Source organism: Drosophila teissieri, chromosome 3L (genome assembly GCF_016746235.2).
Source record: "Drosophila teissieri strain GT53w chromosome 3L, Prin_Dtei_1.1, whole genome shotgun sequence".
In the NCBI taxonomy this organism is placed as follows: domain Eukaryota; kingdom Metazoa; phylum Arthropoda; class Insecta; order Diptera; family Drosophilidae; genus Drosophila; species Drosophila teissieri.
Window position 1 is genome coordinate 14,845,450 of NC_053031.1, and position 18,972 is coordinate 14,864,421.

An 18,972-nucleotide genomic window follows, 5' to 3' on the forward strand; every position below is an offset into this window, starting at 1 on the left:
CACGTAGTATGTACATATGTATGTCTGTACCATTTCCCCCAACCAATGCCATAACCCAGCCAAAACCAAAACCAAAAACCGCACTTTATGCCAGTTCCTGTGTCAGCTGCTCGAATTTCCGCCAAAATGGTTAGGAGGAAAAAAGAGCGCAAATTGCGCCCACTTGGCTCATTGCCCCGGAACGGTCTCCGCTGGTCTCCGGTAACCGGCGACTTGGCCAAATGACTTTTGGTCCCTGCCCGGCCACTCCCCGCCACTCCTCGTCCTTGGCGAAGGGCTCGTGTTACCCACGCGCTTTCCAATTGATGCCGACTCCGACTCCAACTCTTAGCTCAACTCCAGCGATTCGCTTTTATTGTCATCGTTTTAGTTTGTCGTACGTGCTTTGGCACGTCGTCGTTTATTGCCATTGGACAGCGGCAACGACAACAGCGATGTCGCGTAATTGCCGGCACTTGCCTGCCGCCTGCCCCTTCTGCACTGCCCGAAAAAAGAGTGCCCATTTAGTCATTAGGTTTTTGGGCACCGCAAATGGGTATGATTCCAAATGGAGGTTGGATATTCCGACACATAATCACATGCCAACTTAACATTCGGGCTGGAGTGGTTCAAGTTCATAAGTTGTATTCTTGCTTACGCTCTCTTTCATGAGACTTTTAATTATTTCTTCCTGTGCATTGGCCCCCTGTTATTTGTTTGCGGCTGTAGTTTGTTCTGTGCGGTTGGTCTGTTCTGCCCTCAGAATGGATCAGATGCCCCGCACCACATGGAGTTCCAGCTGGACCTGGGATCTAAGGTTCTCCTCCTGGCCATTTAATGAGGGGGTAGCTTAAGCAGTTGGCTTGTCTGGCAGACTTTGGGGGAAAGTAAACTATGGGAAGTCAACGGGTGTTTGAATAGAACCCTGATATGCAATATGCTGTATGTCCTTGGAATGAGGAGTCAAATGGCATGACAAATACAGAAATAAATACGTGTCTGCCATACGGAGTAAAACCAATCACAACTGATGATTAATAGTTGTATAAGCTCTAAAAAGCACTTGCCAAGTTCTTGATCAATTCAATTCTTTACTTACTTTTGCTAGCTAAACATAGGAGCTCTAAATCATCAGCTAAATTGACCATCTCGGGCATTCGAACTCCATAATCTCCCCTCCCATCAGCGATTTCCAGCTGCTGCTGCTGCCGCTTGACTGATCTGTCACCTCTGCGAATGCGACTTGCAGTAATTCCTAAATTGTTTAGCAAAAGTGGGAACGGAAAACAGGGGAGCCAGCGACTAGAGACTTCTTGACCATAATGGCGAAGGCAGTGACAGGGAGGGCCAAGAGCAGCCGTACAAGTGCAATGACTGTCATGCCTGATGGCCAAACTGTAGGACTAGGCACATACTTACCCTGTACTATATAGAGGGTACTGCGGGGGAAACAAAAACATCAACAAAGCCAGCACATGGCGAGCAACTATTTTTATGATTTTTCCGCATAAAAATTTTAGTTGTGCGGCGGCGGCAAAGAATGCGCCTATGATGATGATGTTGGTAAAGTCGGGGGCGATGGCGTTGAGCCGTGCCATTTACAAGCGCAGATTTCTGCCGCCAGCACGCCCAATGAAAATATTTTCCCCAACATTCCGCACTCATTTTCCACCGATGCCATCTCATTTTCCAGCTACATGCGATGCGTCAGCGAGCACATGAAGGAGCTGAAGCCCTTCGGAGATGTTCCGGACAAGCTGTCCGTGCAGATCAAGCGATCCTTTGTGGCCACGCGCACCTACGGCCAGGCACTGACCACCGCCTCGGAGGTGGCCAAGAAGGTCCTGAATGTAAGTAAAATAAGCAAACTAAAAGTTGCGCTCATATTTAATATCATATGCTTGTTCTGTAGGTGCGACTGAATGCCGACTGTACGGGAGCTCTGACCAAGATGCAGCACTGCGGTGCCTGCAAGGGCTACACGGAGAAGCCCTGCACCAACTACTGTGTGAACGTCATCAAGGGATGCCTGCACTACCAGCACGAGTTCGACGGCGAGTGGGAGAACTTCGCGATGGCCATGGACAAGGTGGCCGAGCGGCTGCTGGGATCCTTCAACATTGTGATGGTGGTGGAGCCACTCAACATCAAGATCTCCGAGGCCATCATGAACTTCCAGGTGAGATCTACGGCGGGATAATTGGATGTGCTGAAGTCATTATCATCAGCATTTGCATAAACCAATCGCAATTTGTAACTCGTTTGGGGTTTTAGACCAAGCAGCTGCTGGTTCATTTGTATCTCTTGGCCCGTTCGCAGTGGGACTGTAAGTTATGTTCTCATAAAACTGTCAGTGCGTCAGAGTGCTTTACGCGTGTTTAGTTAATACGCATACATTTTAAACGAGTCGCGAAATAATTCAAGGGGAAAACCGAAGGAGATCGTTGCGATTGATATGAGAGACTTAGTGTGGAAGAAATTTATGGACCTTAGGAGTTTCCAGTTCTCAGATCTCGGCAAAGTCATTGTATCATCTCAATGAATAATTCCCTTTAATAGATACACAATAGCTGTGATTCAACCTCCCCCAATTCCAACTAAATATCTAATTAAATGCCAAAACGTTACAATCATGAAACCTCTTAAGCATAAATCTATTAACAGCAACACAAATATTATGCACGACATTTAAACAGAAAGCCAAAGAATAATTTCCACTTCGATGGCCATAACTTATTGAATTTTGATTACTGCAATATTTTAACCCACTCTGGCGTATCTTTCTGTTGTTTTGTTTCCATTTTTACGATTTATTTGCACAACATTTGGCTCGCATATGAATTTAATTTATATTTCCATTTAAAATTTATACATTTCCTTTTTTTTCAACCTCTGACTCTTCTTATTCGCTGGGTTTGTTTGTATCTATTGCTTTTGTTGTTGGTGTTGCGGCATTTGGCTTTTAATGTGTTTACTTTTGCCGGTGTTGGTTGTTGCTGGTCGACGGCCCCATAAAAGGCCAAAAATGCAAAATGCGAAATAGTATTCAATTTTAATTCTGATTTGTTTCCGAGGCGTTTACCCAATCTCCTAGCTCGTTGAACCAACAAACCGACGAACCGCTTTTGATGATTGCCATCTCCCAGTCGGGTCGACAGTTATGATGAACCGCAGTTGGCTCTGGAGTTCTGGAGCTCTGGAGCTCTGGAACTCCGTACCCCAACCTGACCCAAGCTCCGTAATTATATGAACTGTAAACGGCCGAGAAGAGGCCATTGAAAGAAATAAGACAGGAGATATGGGAGTGCCGATAAGACTGATGAAGCGCAAGCTTCTGTGGAGAGTTGACTCTTCGGGAAGAGGTCTCTGATCGCTCGAGTGGCCCATAATGAGTGGCCGACTGAAATCAATTCTTATCTATTGAATGGGTCAATAAAAACTAGCTATAAATAGCCATTAGGAGGCCCAAGTCAGTGGGGTGTGAATGGAATTGCTGTTAAGTATGGGAAATAATGTGATTTCCCTTGCGCAACTGGTTTCAAAAAGTCATTTCGACTCAAGACTTTCTAATTTCTATAAAATTAAAAATATTAAATTACAGTTTTTTATGTGCTGTCACTTTCTGGAGGGTCAATTAAGTCGTGCTGACTCTACTTCATTTGTGTTTAATCTAAACATTTGTAGTCTTATTGCTAAATTACTCAATTACTAAATCATTTGTTCTTCTTGTTCTTCTCTTGAGCGTTCGCAGGATTCTGGCCAGGACATCACCAGTCGCGTATTCCAAGGATGCGGCAGGCCCAAGCTGAAGAAAATGAAGCGGTCCATCAGCCCCAAACTGCAAGGAGTTCAAGTCCTCAACGCCAAGAGTCCTGTGGAGGCCGATACCCTGGACATTGATGACACGTTGGACGAGGCGATAGTGCTGAGGGAGCGCAGAGCCGCCGAGCCTGGCTCACAGGAGTCCTCGGCCCAACAGTCTCAGGAGCAGGGAGTTGGCAAGGGTGGAAATGGAGGAGGCGGCGGTGGCGGCAACAACAGGCGGCAACAGCAACGTCGAAAGCAGCAGCAACAGCGACGCAAGCAGCAAAACAATCGCGACGAGAACGATGACGATGACAATGAAAGTGGAGGCGGAGGACGCGAACCGATCCTGGACAGGATCGTCAGGGACATTCGCCAGCGAGTGAAGGACTACAAAAAGTTCTGGTCCAATCTGCCGCACTCGGTTTGCAGTAACGAGGATATCGCCTCCAGTTCCGATGTGGACGGCATGTGCTGGAATGGTCATACAATTGATAGGTACGCAGTAAAAATTTAATAAAGTTAGCAGAGCTCTTTCTAAACATATTTTGTATTACAGATACATGCATTCAATCACAACGGAACATGGTACGAATCCCGAGTTTACTGGCAATCCAGCCAGCACTAAGCAAACTGCCCAAATGGCCTCTCAACTTAGCCATCTAAAGAATGCCATTGTCCACCTTCGAAATGCCTACAATGGTCAGGATGTTGAGTGGAGCGAACAAGGTAATATATGCCAGTGATTCGTATTTACTGCTACTTACTAACTGCCATTTATTCTACAGAAGAACTGCCATATGCGGGTAGTGGAGCAGGTTCTGGATCCGGGTCCGAAGACGACGAGGACGACGACGAGGGCTCTGGCCTGGGACCCTTCGAGCCCAGCCACAAGCCGGATGTGGAGCGTCCTTCGGTGGATGCTGACAACGACGATGACGAGGACGCCGGTGGACGGGGTCACCTGCCCACGCACACATCTCGACCGACGAGCGGAGTGGACGACAAGAATCCGCTCACCCACACCACTCACTTCGACCAGGATCACAACGATCTGGATGAGGATCATAGGCAGCTGGAGGAGGATGAGGACACGGATGCAGGCCACGACGGGGCCAACGACAATCGATCGTCCGATGCTCCAGAAAAGATGACGCTGCGTCGCGCTCTGTTTGTTTATCTGCTGCCCCTTTATATGGCGTGGTTCGGCGGCGTCTGCGCCGATTTGCTGTGATTATTCAACGTGCGAAATGCAGCCAAGATGGAGCACGGCTGCATCCCCTACACCTCTCAGTCATTCATCCGTGAAGCAAAATGTTATTAGCAGAACTACATGCTACCCTTATATACGAAATGCGAGTCCAAAATTTTATAAAAACTTTTGATAGTAGCAATCAAAACGCAATCAAGAATAATGGTCATTTCTCGAATTTTACTCTCGTCAGGAATTTTTTTCAAATTTGAATTAGATGAAATCTCATTCAGCTTGTGTTTCACCATGAGCTGACACAAAGTTTATTAAATCTAACATTTAATTTTTGAAAACTCCCAGCTATTGTAAAAATCAGAAAATGCCTGATCTAAAGCGGTTCTCTAATGAGACGCGATAGGAGAAAAAGAAATTAATGGAGGAGAGAGAATACGTAACGAGCCCATTTTAGTTTAGTAAGCCCCCAAAAACACCCCTGTTCCCCCACACTCTAAGTCTAAGTGCGAAATTGTATTTTGTAAGCCAGAGAGCGAATGAATGAATGAACAAGCGAGTGCGTGAATGTCGCGGAGTGAATGCTTTTACCGATTGTGAGTGTGAGTGCGAGCGGAGTGCCTGTTCAATGTGATCGTTTAGCAAAAATTAACTATAAACACTTTAGCCCCTAGAGACCTAAGCGAAAAACACACCTACACCAACATATTTAATTTGTATTATATTTATGCATACGCGCATATGTAACCAGCAAATTGCCACATCACACACTTTCAATTAGACCCGAAATGAAGAGCAATAACTAATTTGTAACTGTAACTGTAGTCTAACTGATAAATCTTAAAACTGAAGTCTTATTTACGTTAACATGGCCATAGAAAAGCGTCCGAGCCACGGCTTTGTAATTTTGTATCTTTCGTAGACAGCCCTGACTTTTGCCAGCCATCAAACGCATTTCAAACTAAACTGTGTACACCTACATATTTATATTTATTTTTGATTTTTTATCGGTTTTTATATATTGTATTAAAACAAATGGAAAAAGAAAAAATACAAAAACGTAACAAAAGAACAGAATGTCCGTTTTTTATTATGAGGGGATTGATTTTAAAAGTAGGTGATTTATTTAAAGATTAATTTGAATGTTTATGCCCTTAAAAAATCGTTACTCGTATATGGAGTTGCCAGAAAATGAAAATGAGTAAAATACATCTTCAGCTATAAAATTCACCAACGCCAGAGGTCGCACTTGAGGCAATGTAGAATTGGCGTGTAACCAAACTGTCGAAAGCCTTGAATTTGTTAACAGTCTTTCAAAGACTAAAAATCGCTTCTTAAATTTATACTGAAGGCGAGGTGGCGAAACCCAGTGAATAAAAGGATTTTTGCCACGATTTTTTATTTTGTTCCGTTCATACTAGTTTTCTGCCCGTTTTCCTCGTGTATAATGTTTAATGTATAATGTATAGAAAACTGCAGAAAAATCACATTATTGATTTCCTGTAGCTTCCTTATCTAGTTGTTTGATTTCATCAAAATTTATCTTTGCTCCAATATCTTCGTCGTTTGCAAAGTCTGAAAGTTCTTTCTCCTGTTCATCCAATTCTTCCTCCAAGGTCTCAAGGTCCTGAAAGGCGTCTCCATTGCCTTCGTCCAAGGGAGGAAGACTCAAGTTGGCCATCGACTTCTCCACAGTTGTTAGGCGCTCCAAGAGGGCCTTCAGGCGCTTGTCGATCGCCTCGAGGGCTTCCATGCTCCCTTTGGATTTCTTTTCATCCTTTGCCAGTAACCCCAGCACGGCAGCGCTTGTTGTGGGCTTCTCCGGAGACTCCGATGAAGACATTTTTAAAATTTGTTAATATTTGTTTTACGTAGGGTTAAATTTCAGAGACAGTCAAGGATCGAGGGTTGATGAAACAGTGAATGTCATTGGCTAGCCTCCTAGATTACTTATATTTGAAAACCGCTTGCCAGTCAGGGTTTAGAAAAAAGGCTTTAAAACAATTTAAGAATATTCCATAATGAAATTGAATAAGCTGATGTGGTTTATATTCTCATACATGTACTGCAAACCATTTGGAAATATATTTTGGCTTTTGGGATTTGACTATACATATATGTTATAAATATATTAATTGGTTAGAACCGGCAATAAATAATAAATAAAGGCATAAATTATGATTTATAGACGCATATATTTAGAAGACCATTCTGTCCAAATATACAAACATTGAGTGACCAATTTTGGTATCACTTTTCTTTCCATGTACCAAAAATAATCATTCATTCATATGACCGGCAAGTGGGAGAGCGTGGAAACTCCGAGATCGTGGCCAAACGAAAAGGTCTCGAGATCTCAGGCGGCGCTCCATCCGTCGGCGTCGGAATATCTGGCCTGATGGCTGGCTCTCTGTGTATCTGTGTATCTTGTATCTTTGGGTGCGCGGGGAGCTTGTGGTGGCTTTTTTAGTGAGCGCGCGATCGGCGTACGGTAAACAACAACTGCTGCCAACGCAACGTGAAAAATGAACTGTGGCAAAGAAAATTTCGAAACGTAAACCTGGAGCGCCCCTCTGTGCACACGAAACATATCTGCGGGATGCCCGAGTGCGCGAATGCGAGTCTTGATGCATTGCTAAAATTTTGAATTTAAATAATTACGCAAGGCGCGGCACACGTGAGTGCGGTCGTGAAATGGAAATGAAATGAAAAGTGGGCGAAGCGAAAGTGGAAATTGACGTCAATTTTTCTGTGATCACTGTGATTGTGATGAGTAACCAATTATAACCAAGTGAAAGACGACACAAAGATAAGGCTATCAGCAATCTCTTGGTTCGGTATCGCTCATCCGCAATTCCGCGTAAGTTTCATTAGGCAAAACACTTTAATTTCATAAATAAATATTCGAAATGAGAAAACTTGCTGGTGCTATGGCCAAAGCGTCGTTTGACTTTTAAAGTCAACGTCTTCTTCTAAGCTCAGTTCATCTCTTGTTCGCCCCCTTGTGTTTACAGCTGTTCGATGGAAACCAGTTTGCCATAGACTAGCTAGCTAATGTTTCTAACGATATTTGTTTTTTGGGCCGCATCAAGCCGCTGAAAGTTTAGACTTCTGTGTTAACTGCAATTATTGCTGGTGGCTGAAGGTTGCTGTATCTTACCCAATTACCCGACTGCGGAACAGCAGTTGTCAGCTGTATAATCTTCTAGACATGACTAAAAGTAAATACAAGTAATTTATTAAATAAAGAATGGAAAGAAACTTAGCACCTGCTTAAATTTCTCACAGCCAAAGCTTGTAAAGCCAGTTTTGCCGGAAAGTTGTTCAAATCAAACCTTCTTCTTGAAGGGCTCATTTGGTGCCAAATTTTGGGTATATATTCTTATTTCTTGTACAACTTTTTCGAATGTTTATGTTCTTAGAGAAGTATTCATTATGCATTTAGAATGCATACTTGAAAAGCTATGTCGCAGTTTCTATATTATCAAAAATATTACTTATATAGCAAACTCATCGGTAGACATTAAAAAAAAGAAAAAGATTTTTTATAAAAAATTCGCTCATGCGAATTTACCACATAGCAGAGCAAGGTTTCGATCCTCGGACCTCTGGGTTATGGGCCCAGCACGCTTCCACTGCGCCACTCTGCTTGCTTGAAGGCAAATGGCTCTTAAGTTGGGGTAAGTACAAAGGACACTTAGTTTCCAATGAAAATAAAAAGAAGGTCAGTACACAGTACAGTGTATTTACTACTGGATGTAAGCATTAACTGTTCCAGTGGTGAAACTAGTAGACCCAGTAAAACGCGTACTCTTCTAGTAATAAATGTACATTTCTAAAGCTGCTTATGGAGTAACAGTAAGGAGTAACAGAGCTGTTAAGAAAGCAGTGTACTGTAAACGAGAAGAAATGTATATGAGTCGGTAACAAGGTGCTCCGCTTTCCGAGTGTACTTAGCTAGCTCTAAGCTTTAATGAACCCAAGCAAGCAGAGTGGCGCAGTGGAAGCGTGCTGGGCCCATAACCCAGAGGTCCGAGGATCGAAACCTTGCTCTGCTATGTGGTAAATTCGCATGAGCGAATTTTTTTGTTCTGCGACATTTTTATGTTTACAAATATTTAACTTTTTTTTTGCATTGTCTAAACTAATAAATGAATAAGACGAGCTGATTAGGGATTTTCTAACCTACTGCATTATCTTTATTCAGTTTTTTTTAGTATAAAAGTACAAAATATGAACTAAACTACTAAGAGATTGACTACAGACTAAGGCGAAGAATGACCACCGCTTTGAGCACTCTTTTTACGATATTAGTAATCCTCGTCGCAGAAGCAGCCGTCCCGCGAGTTCTCCACAATCCAGTCCAGATATTTCGTGACTCGGGTGTAAACTCCAGGATAATTGGGTCTAGCACAACCATTACCCCAGGATACGATTCCAATCTGCTCGAAGCGCTTGTCATCTGGACGAAGACGAACCAGAGGACCACCAGAATCACCCTGACAACTGTCACGACCGCCCACGCCCGGATAGCCCGAGCACATCATGTTCTTGGTGATCATTTTCTGGGTGTAGTTCGTTTGGGCGACGCACTCGTCGTTGTCGAGAACGGGAACCTCAACCTCCTGCAGCAGACACGAGGGTTTTCCATCTTCCTTGAGGGTACCCCAACCCGTTGCAATCGCCTTTGTGCCCACGAATAGATCCTGCCGTTGTTCCACACGTGGCAGGCAGATCGGCCGGATAAAACTGGTGATCGGCACCCGATCGTTCAGACGCAGTAGGGCTATATCATTGTCGAAGTTCGAGAAGCTGAACTTCTGGCTAAAGGCGCGGAGCACGAAGCGCGTTTCCGGGCGCTCCTTGTCATTGCAACGATCGTGCTCCCCGAAGGTCACCTTGATCATGAACCACATGAATCCCTTGACGCAGTGCGCCGCCGTCAGCACGTAGCGGTCGTTGATCAGCGTGCCGCCACAGTAGAACCTATTGAAGTAGCTCAAACGCGCCATCCACGGGTACTCGCTGACGCCCGTCGTCGTGCCGCCCACAATCCTGGACTCGTCATTGCGCTCTCCGCACCTGTCGATAGATGAAGAATATTACTAAGTAAATAACCACAAACGGGTTTTCATCTTCTTAAAATCACCATAATCCCACTTCTCTAAGCAGATTTCGATTTTTCATGACATCTCATTAGTAAATCGACATTAGACAACATTTACGACGTTTATGCCTTTCGCAGAAAGAGAAAAATGGATAGGGTCAAGGGTGACGGGCCCACCGATCTCTCTGCCGATCGGCGAGTTCAGAGTTCAGCAACCCCGGCATAAAGAAAGTGTCAAAGTGCCTTGTGGACGGACATAAAATAAATGAGCGATTTTTGCAGATTTTATGGCTGCCAGCTGCGTTACATTAAACAGGTTTTTAATTACCCGTGGTAAGCCGGAGAACACCGCATGCAGTCAAAATAAAAATCTTCCACCAAGTGGGAAAGGAAGTTATCTCTCTTCTTTATAACTTTTTATTTATTTTGGCCACATAATCAATCGATCCGGCCGCAACAAGTATTTGGGATTCAGATTTTGTGTATGTTTAATCGTGTCATTGCCCCAAAATGGTGGCCTGGCCGAGAGGCGTCCCGCAACAAAGAAGCAAAATGTGCGACAACGACCCACTTAGGAGACGGCCAAGACGGGCCGAGACGGCCAAGCAGGCCAAAACGGCCAAAAGCCGAAGACAACGTCGACGGCATTCCCCTGCCTCCCGCACAGACATTAATGCGACATGACGCACTGGAGATACGCCTTTTACAGTATCTGCCGTACTCATCTGTCTCCGTCTCCGTCTCTGCTGGGTGTATATAAACACACACGTTCTCGAAAGCCAAACAGAGACTGTTATCAAATCGTATGCAAATCAGTTTCTTTCTTCTTTCACATGCAAAAAAAAAGTAAAATGTATATATAGAAATAAAACGGGTTTAGGTCTTCATTAACAAATATTAGAACGGCTGCGACTATCGATTCCAGCTAAATTTATAGCTTTTAGAGTTTTTACAAACGCATAAATCGGGGGAATTTAGTTGGGAAATATGTAACAATGTAGCTTCGAGTCACAGGCATCCTTAGAGTTCCCTTTTTGGGAGCTTAACCATTTTGAGCCTTGAGAATTCAGTTTTATGTCCCTTAAGAATCCGCTTCCTTTGTTCTCATTTTTACTGCCGACTCAATGAATACCCTGGGGTTTTTGTTTATTCCAAATACCAAAGTTGAATTCCCAATTGGTAATGCAATTTGTTTAATGGCCACACAAGAATGCAGTCCGTATGCAATTCTACAGAGGGAACTCGACTTCGAGGTCAAGCCGGGAATTGGCTTTTCGAAACGACTAACGAATGGGAGGGAGAATCTTTTGGTTTAAGAAGAATGTCTTAAAAACGTTTAGGACTTCATCTGTGCCCATCTTATTACTCGACAGATGGTTAAAATGGCACTTAGGGCAGTTGTTTCTATTGATAAATTGAATAGTAACGTGATTTATAGCCCTGTAAATTGAAATTAGATTTGCATAATAAATAAAGCACTCGTTATACCATTTGCAAAGTCTCTTTGACCTTTTGTTTCAGCATTAACAATAATAATAAACTTTTAGGACTATGACATGTGAAGATCATTTGGTTGTCATACATTTCCCGCTGTGCTTTCCCATAATTAAAAGAGAACTTGGAACTGATGTGGGATCTAAATCTAACCATTGTCGGCCTCCTACGATTACTTCGAAGGAGTGTGGCCAGGAATAAACATATCTCCGATTGCGTGACCTCCTCGCAGGCACTAAAATCTACGTGTAACGTTAACTGTTTGTGCCATTTGGGTGTCGTGACAATGACAACGCCAGAGTTGTTTATCACTTCTTTGCCCGTCTAACTGGAAGTTGTCATCATGGCCATGACAGCTTTTGTATCTCGCCGTGCGTGTTGCATCTTCGTAACTTCGTAAGTTTTGTATCTTTGTATCTCTGGGGGGACAAACGGGGACAAACTCAAAGCGAACGACTCACCTGCAGGAACATGTCGGCGATGTTTGGTTCTGAGCTGCCGGCGAATTATTGCGATTGAAGGCACCGAACCAATTCTTGATCGGATTTTGCCGGAATACAGGTTTCTGGACATTGCCATTGGCATCCGAGGAGGAAGCATTGACGGCTCCGATTTTCAGCTTCTTCGCCTGATGGTGGGCTGCACCCAAGGCCTGATATTTGCCCGGAATGGAGGATAAAGATGATGTTGCTGTTGCTGTTGGTGCGGCTAATGTTACTGGTGCTGCTGTTGTTGCTGGTGTTGCTAGTGATGCTGGTGTTGCTGGTGTTGCTGGTGTAGCTGGTGTCGCAGATGTGGCTGCTTTGAAGAGCAGGCAGGAAGCCATCGCCAGCACCAGTGGCCAGTGACGTAAGTGGAGCATCATCATCTTCTTCTGCCTGCTGGTTATGCAATTCAATGCATGTAAACTTAATGAGCCTTTTGGTCGTCGTAGCGGTCTCGACGATCTGTGTGCTGGTGGTGCCGTTATTGGAATATATTTCGATTCTCGTTCTGCTCGTTCTAAGGCGGGGAATTTTTCGAAATCTCCAACCCGTTCACACTCCACTTGTTAATTATGTAAATCAAACACGGTTTCTTTCTGTGTCTTATTGTTGTTGCACTAATTGAACCATTTCACATGACTGCAAACTGTCCACAAGTCGCGCCCTAATCCCAGCGAATTTCTCGATCTGTTTGTTTGCTCTTTGCCTTAATACTCGTATGTGGCGCTTGAAAGACACGGTATGGTTAGTTCGCACCACCGCGCACGCGAAAGTCTGCAAGTCGACTGATACGAGGTGCTGGCGCAGAAGAGCGACTAAGCCATTTCACACTGGCCCCCAAAACAGCGCAGTCGGCGTCGCAGTTGGCGCCGCTGGGGCGAAGAAAGTTGCGCATGCGCAGCGCTGCGTGCGTTGGCAGCGACGCTGGCAGAGCAGCTCGCAGAGGGACGGCAGATCTTACACAGGAAAAAATGGTATAAATGGATATAAGTATTACAAATCTATCACTTAAAGGGTTATAAGCATTTTTTTAGAATTCGTTTAGAAATAGGTAAGGAGATATACGTTTTTTTTTTACTTTGTTTTTACTTTACTTTTTTACTTTACAAACAATTTTTAAAATGTACGATTTATGTTTTAGATCAATATTTTACAGCAGTGTACTGAGCTGGCCAAGTCAGAACGAAGAGAGCATACGCATGCTTGCTGGCTAACCTGGGTTCTCAATATGCTAATGTGACAGTTTGCTTTGGCTAAGTTTAATTTTTTTCATTCTTTTCGTTTTTTTTTTTTTGATGGAGTGTGTGCGTTGGGAGTTCTTGGTTCTTCCTCTTTCCTGCTGTCGCCGACATCGTCTGTTTAACGTTTGTTTATTATGCTCGTAACGTCAATACACCGTGAAAATTCAAATCAATGGGGAATTGATTTAGGCATTTAAGGCAGATAAAAGAGTAATAACCGTTAGGCTTACACAGTTTCAATAAAGAATAAAGACTTGTAGGAATGACTCATTATACCTACATAATAGGTCAATAAAGCTAAGTTTATTCTATAGTTTCATTAATAGTTTTACAGCACCTTACTTAAGCAGGAACAACTTAGGGCTTAGGATATAATTAACATAAGCAGCCTGTTAAGACATTATTTTCAGTGCAGTTCTGGCAAATATTTTCTAATGGCTCACAGCCACTCATGAAGTGGAAGTGGAAACAAGAGATCACTCCCCACAGCCAACACAAACATCCTTATAGATCGGCAAATATAGACTTAAAATATTAAGTGGGCGAAAGAGAGATTCGAATTATATATTTCTGATCATAATGATATGAGCCTTCGAAAACACACACACTGATACTGCGACTCGTGGTATTTCATTTTAGTTTTTCATCACTCGGACCCTTTCATCTTTCCGACGACTTTTCACTTGCTCAGGGAAAGAGAGAGGGAAATCCAACTGTTTTTCGCATTTTCATGTTCATTTGCCACTGCATGATTTAACAGAAAAGAAAATCGAGTAATTTCAGTTTTTGCATTTGCTCAACTGCCAGAGTGTAATTTAAATTACTTTAAATGTGTTTCAACTGAACTCGGCTGCTACAGTTGACCCAATTAAGTGGAAATTCATTAAAAGTGTTCGGCATCAAATAATTGTATTGTGTGATTTGATAATGTAATGAGTGCACACGGACAGTCCTTTTGAAATATGAATCGCTTAATTGTCATTAAATCGATTAATGTCGTTGGACAGATGGCAAAATGAATGTCATAGCCAGAATGGAAAATGTATTTTCTGCTAAGTGAAGTGAAAAGGATTAACTGCTGCTTCCAAAGCTAACTGACATATAATTGATAAGGCAAAAGATGAATTTAATCACTGACTTTTGGCATAATAATAATATTTATTATATAAACAAATGTGTGTTTGGCTTTCAGTGATTGATTTTTGGAAGGATTACTCGCTCAACAGGAATTTCACTTCACATCTGTAACAATACGCATGCAAATGTTGTGAATTCCAGTTTAACAACCCATGAGGCACTCCCTATTACTTCCTTTCATGTTCTCAAACTATTCCAAGTGCAATTTCCTTGGTTTGCCCAAACACAACAGACAGTGATTCACTTGCAATTACTCTCTTATGCAAAACTCAACAATCCATGCCGAAAAATGAAAAGTAGTCTACATAAGATGTGCACAGGGTATTCAATGGGGTTCCTTATTAATTGAAAGCATGCAAATTTCGCCTCTTCTAATTTTTTTAAATTTTAAATTGCTTTCTTTTCGGGCAGCAGACACTCGTAATTGTTAATTGGAGTGAAGCCAACTGAGACACCACTGGAGCAGCGAAAGGTTAGAAACCCAGGGAACCAGAAAGCGATTCCCTGACATGCGAGCCAGAGTTTTGAATCCGTGACGACAATCATTGCATCATCGCGATTAGAGAACATTATTAGAAGTAGCCAAGCAAGATGAGTGCCGCCGGCTGGCTTGATATGAATGCAGCTCTTCAGAACCTCGACTCTCCGCCGGAGTCCGTGAAAAAGCCCAGAAGCAAACGGAGGAGCAGCTACGCCGGACAAAGTGCCTCCACAACCGGAGTTCATGGACGTGGCAGCATTGGCACCATTAGTTCCGGACTTATCAAATCATTCCGGGAGCGCTTCCTCAGCAGCTCTTCCGGGGACTCCGGAAAGTATAGAAAGCTCAGGCAAAGGGATGCCGAATCTGGCAGGATGGGAGCCAGTGCATCCAGTTCATCGGCAGAGGATGAGGACCCCAGCAGCAGTAGCGTCGAGGATCTCTTCGCCAACGAGGCGGAACGTCGCAAGTGGCACAGGAAAACTTCGGAGCAGCGACGAAGGACTGCCAGAAAAAAGGTTAGTGGGTTTTCCTTGATTTTCACAAATTTTAACATTAAATATATATATGTATACTTTCTCTCTTTGCCGCATTCACTATACTAAACATTCTATGATGTATACACGATACCTTTGATTAATGGGTTGTGTTTCAAAATCTATTTGCATGGATTCTTAAGATATGCAATGGTTATGATGAATATAGAACCATACTTCTCTATTATATTTAATAAATTATATTTATTATATAATGATAACATTTCCCCTAATTGATTTTAAAAATCCATACATACTTAAGCAATAATTATAATTATTTATTCGTTAATGGAGCAACGCTGATAGGGTCTAAAAGCCTGGCTGAAAAGAAAGCTCTCATTAACTGCTTTGCATTTCGATATCGCCGTCAGCTGATTTTCGATATTCCGATCAGGTCTTCTAAACTACTGTTACGTGTGCGACTTTATCTGAATTGGATTTGATTCCGAAATGGGTTCACTCTCAGCACGAACTGTCGCATGGAAAACTATAAACATTCCATTTTCAGTTTCGTTTTCGTTCACTGGCAGTGCTCATTTGCATTAAATTAAATTTAATTTCGATTGGCACATTAGATAATTGCATTAATAACTTGGGTGTGGTCGAGTTGTAATGGCTGGCTATTTGATAACTACGAGTATTTAATGAGAAGTCATTTGATAATGGTGTTACTGGACGATACGCTCTATTTCTGAGCTATGTGATTTCACTTTCGTTTGCCATACGTCTGTATATTAAAGAAATACATGATAAATGATGAATTTAAAACAACAAATTGTTTTATAGTTAATGGTGTAATTAATTATGGTAAAGTATACTCTCTCTTCCAGGCAAGTGCATAGTTGCAATTTAAAATATCTAAGCATTTGTTTTCTGTTGTTACTTAAAAAATATGATATATAGCTGAATGGTTATTAATATATATTTTTTAATTAAATACATACAAATTATATGAAAAGCTACAAACATGATTAAAATTTCTTGAATATTTGAATAATTTCCCCAAATTCTTTGTAAGTTTTCCCATCTGCATATTAGATTCGATCCACTGTGATTTTTTCCGCGAACAGCTGAGCGGAAAGCTTTCACTTTGTTTACAAACAAACGGCTAAAAGCTGCTGCACTCTCCAAACTCCACTTCTGTTTCTTTCATTTTTCGCTCACTGCTCTCATGAGTGATTTTCCCACCGCGCTTTTCATCTGACTCAAATCTCAGCATCTGACTCTAATCGCCTTCAATCCTGCATGTGGTCTAGTTTCAGTCTTGCCGGAATTTCGGCTTAACGTTTTTGTGCTTCTCTATTTATATTTTCTTTTTACCATTTCGGGGTCCAGCGGACTTTAAAGCCGCAGTCGTTTAAAGTTGCGCGCCTTTTTGCCCAATGTTTTGTTTGTTTGTTTGTTTGCTGGCATTGCTCAGCCGCACTGTGTGCCGTGTGAGAGTGAGAGGGAAGAGAAGAAGAAGGAGGGGGCGACGTTTGCGATGCTAGTTTTATTTTTATGCTGCTCCTAACTCGCTTGACTGCACATCCTGTTCATCCTGTTTTTCCATTTTGGCTCCGTGGCCATGTTTCTTTTTTCTATGCGAATTATTCAGCTAGGCGCATTCATTTTAGAAATACACGGACAAAACATCTTATCCAAATAAGCTTTTTAGGGTACGCCTACATATTATATTTCGTAACTTTATTTGACAAATTACTATACGTATTGTTTAATAATGCACAAATATTCGGTTTAATTTGTCGTATACATTTATTGAGCTCTCTTGAAAAGTACTAGAATATGGTTTAAACTGCTTTAATGATAGAGAAAACATTAAAAACGTTTTTTACTTATATAACTACATTTCAAATATATTTCGTTCATCATTTAATCAAAGTATTGATAATCAAAGTAGTAATATATGTGTCAAGTGCATTTCCAAACATTTTTCAGCTATGCCTCCCAAAATAAAACGAGCGAAAAATGTATAAATAAATCGCCAAAAATTTGTGCGCCAGAATGTCGCCGGAATAGAAAAAGGAGCCAGTGCAATCAGTAGACCCAGATCTACGGCGGGAACTTGGCCCCAAGTCTCGACTCCAGCCAGCTAGCTGCTCCTACCAGCTGGCCAACTCTTACGTAATAACAACCAGTTTTGCCATTTTCGCAGGTCAGGCAGGTGGGGGCCCATCCACACACATGTGGCTCAATGATTTATGCCCGCTACTTAATGCCTTCTTAATTACATTTTATGTTACAACCAAAAAATAATAATATCTTGCTGAAAAACAGGAGACAAGAGTCCAGAGGGGAGAGGGCAGAAGGGAGGAGCCGCACACAAATCACATTCCTTCGGGGGGAGGCGGAATGGGAGGAAGGACACGTCCCAGCTGCCAACACAATGCGGAAAACGCTTTCACTTTTACCCTCGCTGCAGCTGCTGTCCCTCCTTTGCCATTTTCCCCCGCCTTTCCCCTAACATCAGCGTACATATGCGACTGAAACAGAAATCTATTTGGCAATGGCCTTGGGCTTGGGGCTAGAAAGGGGAATATCGGGAGGGTTCAGAGGTTCGTTTTTTTCTTATTCCGGGGGACAGACGTTCTTGTGTATTCAGTCAACACAAATTTGCGTGGCTTTTTTTGGTGGCTCCGGATGGTGGCTCTTTTTTCTTTGTATCCCCCCATCTGCAGTTCATTGAAATGTGTGCGACAAGCGGAATACAATTACACCATGGGTTCGTGTTCATTGTCTGGATGCGTGACGTCAGCTGGGGATCGGGCCATATATCCCATATCCCGGGATGCATTCCAATGCGAACGAATGCGAACCCCCTGTTAACAGTGATAGTTGGATTGGATTGCATTGCCAGCCCAAGGTGAAAGTTCTGTTACGTGATGTTTGCGCTGCTTTCTGGGGAGAGGGATTTCAGTGGCTTTTTGCGTTGGGACTGGGACTGGGATACGTATTTACTTTAACATTTCATTGCATCGGGAGGACAGTGGATAAATATTTTAAAATAAAAGAAAAGATTATAGATCGGACACTACCCCTAACTTAATAAATTGTTCAACCAGGATCTTCACTTAATCAAATGTAATTAAGCTTGATTAAATATTAAAAATATTCATATAAAAAACAGCAAAGCTGATAATACCTTAAGCTGCAATTTAAGAAAATATATATTTGTATAAACAATCTAAGCTTGAACGTTGTTCGTGCTCCAATTCCCCCAAAAGCAGTTAAAGAGGGTTCTGAAAAAATGGCTTGTCCCTTTTTCAGTGTCTGTCTTCTTCGCTGTGGAGCCCTTTGGAGCCAACAGCTTTGTAAGCCGGTTAGGGTTAGTGCCACGTTTACCCAAGCTGCAAATGACAAAGCCATGGTCCGTGGACCGTGGTCGACTTAAGCCCGGCCAGAACTGTCAAGTGGTCGCCATTGAACCAGAACAAGAAGCGAAATCCCTTTAGAATGAGGACACTTTCGGCGACAGCTCGTGTTAAACAAATTAAACACGTAGCC

At 42.6% G+C, this 18,972-nt stretch overlaps 4 protein-coding genes and 2 non-coding genes across 7 annotated transcripts in view; 3 read left to right on the forward strand and 3 right to left on the reverse strand.

Annotated features, from left to right (window-relative positions):
- LOC122617733 (glypican-6) overlaps positions 1 to 5,987 on the forward strand; it is a 40,216-nt gene extending 34,229 nt beyond the window's left edge. Inside the window, exons 4-8 of one of the 2 annotated variants that reach the window (XM_043793706.1) lie at positions 1,673 to 1,829; positions 1,892 to 2,158; positions 3,722 to 4,281; positions 4,343 to 4,512; positions 4,572 to 5,987. In XM_043793706.1, the coding sequence (XP_043649641.1) occupies positions 1,673 to 1,829; positions 1,892 to 2,158; positions 3,722 to 4,281; positions 4,343 to 4,512; positions 4,572 to 5,017 (1,600 nt within the window). In that variant the 3' untranslated portion in view covers positions 5,018 to 5,987. The remainder of the gene's footprint in view (positions 1 to 1,672; positions 1,830 to 1,891; positions 2,159 to 3,721; positions 4,282 to 4,342; positions 4,513 to 4,571) is intronic. The other variant, XM_043793707.1, reaches the window with a different exon arrangement.
- A 334-nt stretch (positions 5,988 to 6,321) lies between these two features.
- Positions 6,322 to 6,917, reverse strand: LOC122617740. The gene has a single exon (XM_043793715.1). The coding sequence runs from the start codon at positions 6,828 to 6,830 to the stop codon at positions 6,477 to 6,479; it is 354 nt and encodes a 117-aa protein (XP_043649650.1). The 5' UTR covers positions 6,831 to 6,917; the 3' UTR covers positions 6,322 to 6,476.
- Positions 6,918 to 8,565: 1,648 nt separating this feature from the next.
- On the reverse strand, positions 8,566 to 8,637 carry Trnam-cau. Its single transcript has one exon. It is a non-coding gene; the product is annotated as a tRNA-Met (tRNA).
- A 336-nt stretch (positions 8,638 to 8,973) lies between these two features.
- On the forward strand, positions 8,974 to 9,045 carry Trnam-cau. The gene has a single exon. It is a non-coding gene; the product is annotated as a tRNA-Met (tRNA).
- Positions 9,046 to 9,297: 252 nt separating this feature from the next.
- On the reverse strand, positions 9,298 to 12,582 carry LOC122617734 (trypsin-7). The gene is made up of 2 exons (XM_043793708.1): positions 12,050 to 12,582; positions 9,298 to 10,069 (listed from the first exon to the last, which is right to left on the reverse strand). Exons 1-2 carry the CDS (start codon positions 12,454 to 12,456, stop codon positions 9,298 to 9,300), a joined length of 1,179 nt encoding a protein of 392 aa, XP_043649643.1. The 5' UTR covers positions 12,457 to 12,582.
- A 2,445-nt stretch (positions 12,583 to 15,027) lies between these two features.
- The window catches only part of LOC122617732 (venom dipeptidyl peptidase 4), a 65,688-nt gene continuing 61,743 nt past the window's right edge, over positions 15,028 to 18,972 (forward strand). Inside the window, exon 1 of the mRNA XM_043793703.1 lies at positions 15,028 to 15,450. Within this exon, the coding sequence (XP_043649638.1) occupies positions 15,043 to 15,450 (408 nt within the window). The 5' untranslated portion in view covers positions 15,028 to 15,042. The remainder of the gene's footprint in view (positions 15,451 to 18,972) is intronic.